Source organism: Tenrec ecaudatus, chromosome 7 (genome assembly GCF_050624435.1).
Source record: "Tenrec ecaudatus isolate mTenEca1 chromosome 7, mTenEca1.hap1, whole genome shotgun sequence".
Lineage (NCBI taxonomy): Eukaryota > Metazoa > Chordata > Mammalia > Afrosoricida > Tenrecidae > Tenrec > Tenrec ecaudatus.
This window is the reverse complement of record NC_134536.1, coordinates 135,517,209-135,518,305: the sequence shown is the minus strand read 5'-3', so window position 1 is coordinate 135,518,305 and position 1,097 is coordinate 135,517,209. Positions and strand designations below refer to the sequence as shown.

The 1,097-nt window shown below is 51.2% G+C and overlaps 1 protein-coding gene across 1 annotated transcript; it reads right to left on the bottom strand.

The window, feature by feature from the left end:
- Window positions 1-254: 254 nt before the first annotated feature.
- Window positions 255-833, bottom strand: TMEM217 (transmembrane protein 217). Its single transcript, XM_075553798.1, has one exon. The coding sequence runs from the start codon at window positions 831-833 to the stop codon at window positions 255-257; it is 579 nt and encodes a 192-aa protein (XP_075409913.1).
- Window positions 834-1,097: the final 264 nt, after the last annotated feature.

The following is a 1,097-nucleotide window of genomic DNA, read 5'->3' as shown; positions in this document are numbered from 1 at the left end:
CGGGCAGGGGGATACTAACCAGACAAGCAAGGCGGGGGTGGGGGGTTGGGGGGGTGGAGGCAAAGAGAGCTTGATAAATAGCTCCTTTAAAAAAAAAGTCCTTTAAGTAAATGTTAAAAGCAGCAGCATGCTCCACGTTTCCCTGCAAGGCTGGCAGCAGGGTTCTGGCCTTGCTGGAAGACTGGGCGTTCAGTGATAGGAAGAGATGGAGCTGGAGTGACCATGCCGCCCGGGCGGAAAGCAGTCTCCTGTGCTCACTTATGGTAGCGGGAAAAGCTCATTAGTTTGGATTTTCGCCGCCAGAAATCTTTGCTCTCCGCCGAGTGCCGTCGGTTGGAGGTCAGCATGTTGCCCTCCCTACTCCTTTTGTAGGTAATTTGCATGTAGTTGAAGACGAAGAACAGCAACCAGAGCGTGTGCATTAGGATCCGGGACACCAAGCCGAACAAGCGCATCAGCTTGATCACCCCTTTCTCTGGGTTTCCGCTGGTGGCCACTTGGATCATCACGTTGACAACTTCGTAGACGATGATCCAGATGCAGTAGACCGCCATGCCCCCGAACTTCTGGGTGTACACGGAGAACAGGAGGAGGAAGCTGACCATAAAGGTGACGAGAGACGTGAAGATCGCAATTTGGAAACTCCAGCACATGACGTGTTGCATGAGATGCTGTTTTAGAGCTTCGTGCTGGACCTGAACGGCAGAGCAATTGCTGCGCTTCATGTACTTCTCTTCAAAGATGAGGTACAGGTCGGTGGAAATGATGGTGAACACAGCAGACAGCACGGTGCCAATTTTAGGCGAGATCCCACACCGCTGCTGCGTTCTCATGCTGGCACCAAGACAGTGCGTGTTCTCCTGCGAAGACAGACAACACGTGGGGCTATTCTGCTGACAATGGACTGCGGGAGGGGGTGACTGAGGATGTCTACTCCTATACAGAGGTACGGTGATGCACTGAGTGACTAACTGCAAGGTCAACAGATGGGACCATGAGGGGGAAGGAGGGAACTCTGTGCTCTTATATATGTTGTCTTTCTTTTTTAAAAAATTAAATACTTTTATTGGGGGCTCTTACATCTCTTATCACAATCC

Coding starts and splice junctions, on each gene's coding strand:
- TMEM217 (XM_075553798.1), bottom strand. CDS start 833: ATGAGAACGCAGCAGCGGTGTGGGATCTCGCCTAAAATTGGCACCGTG.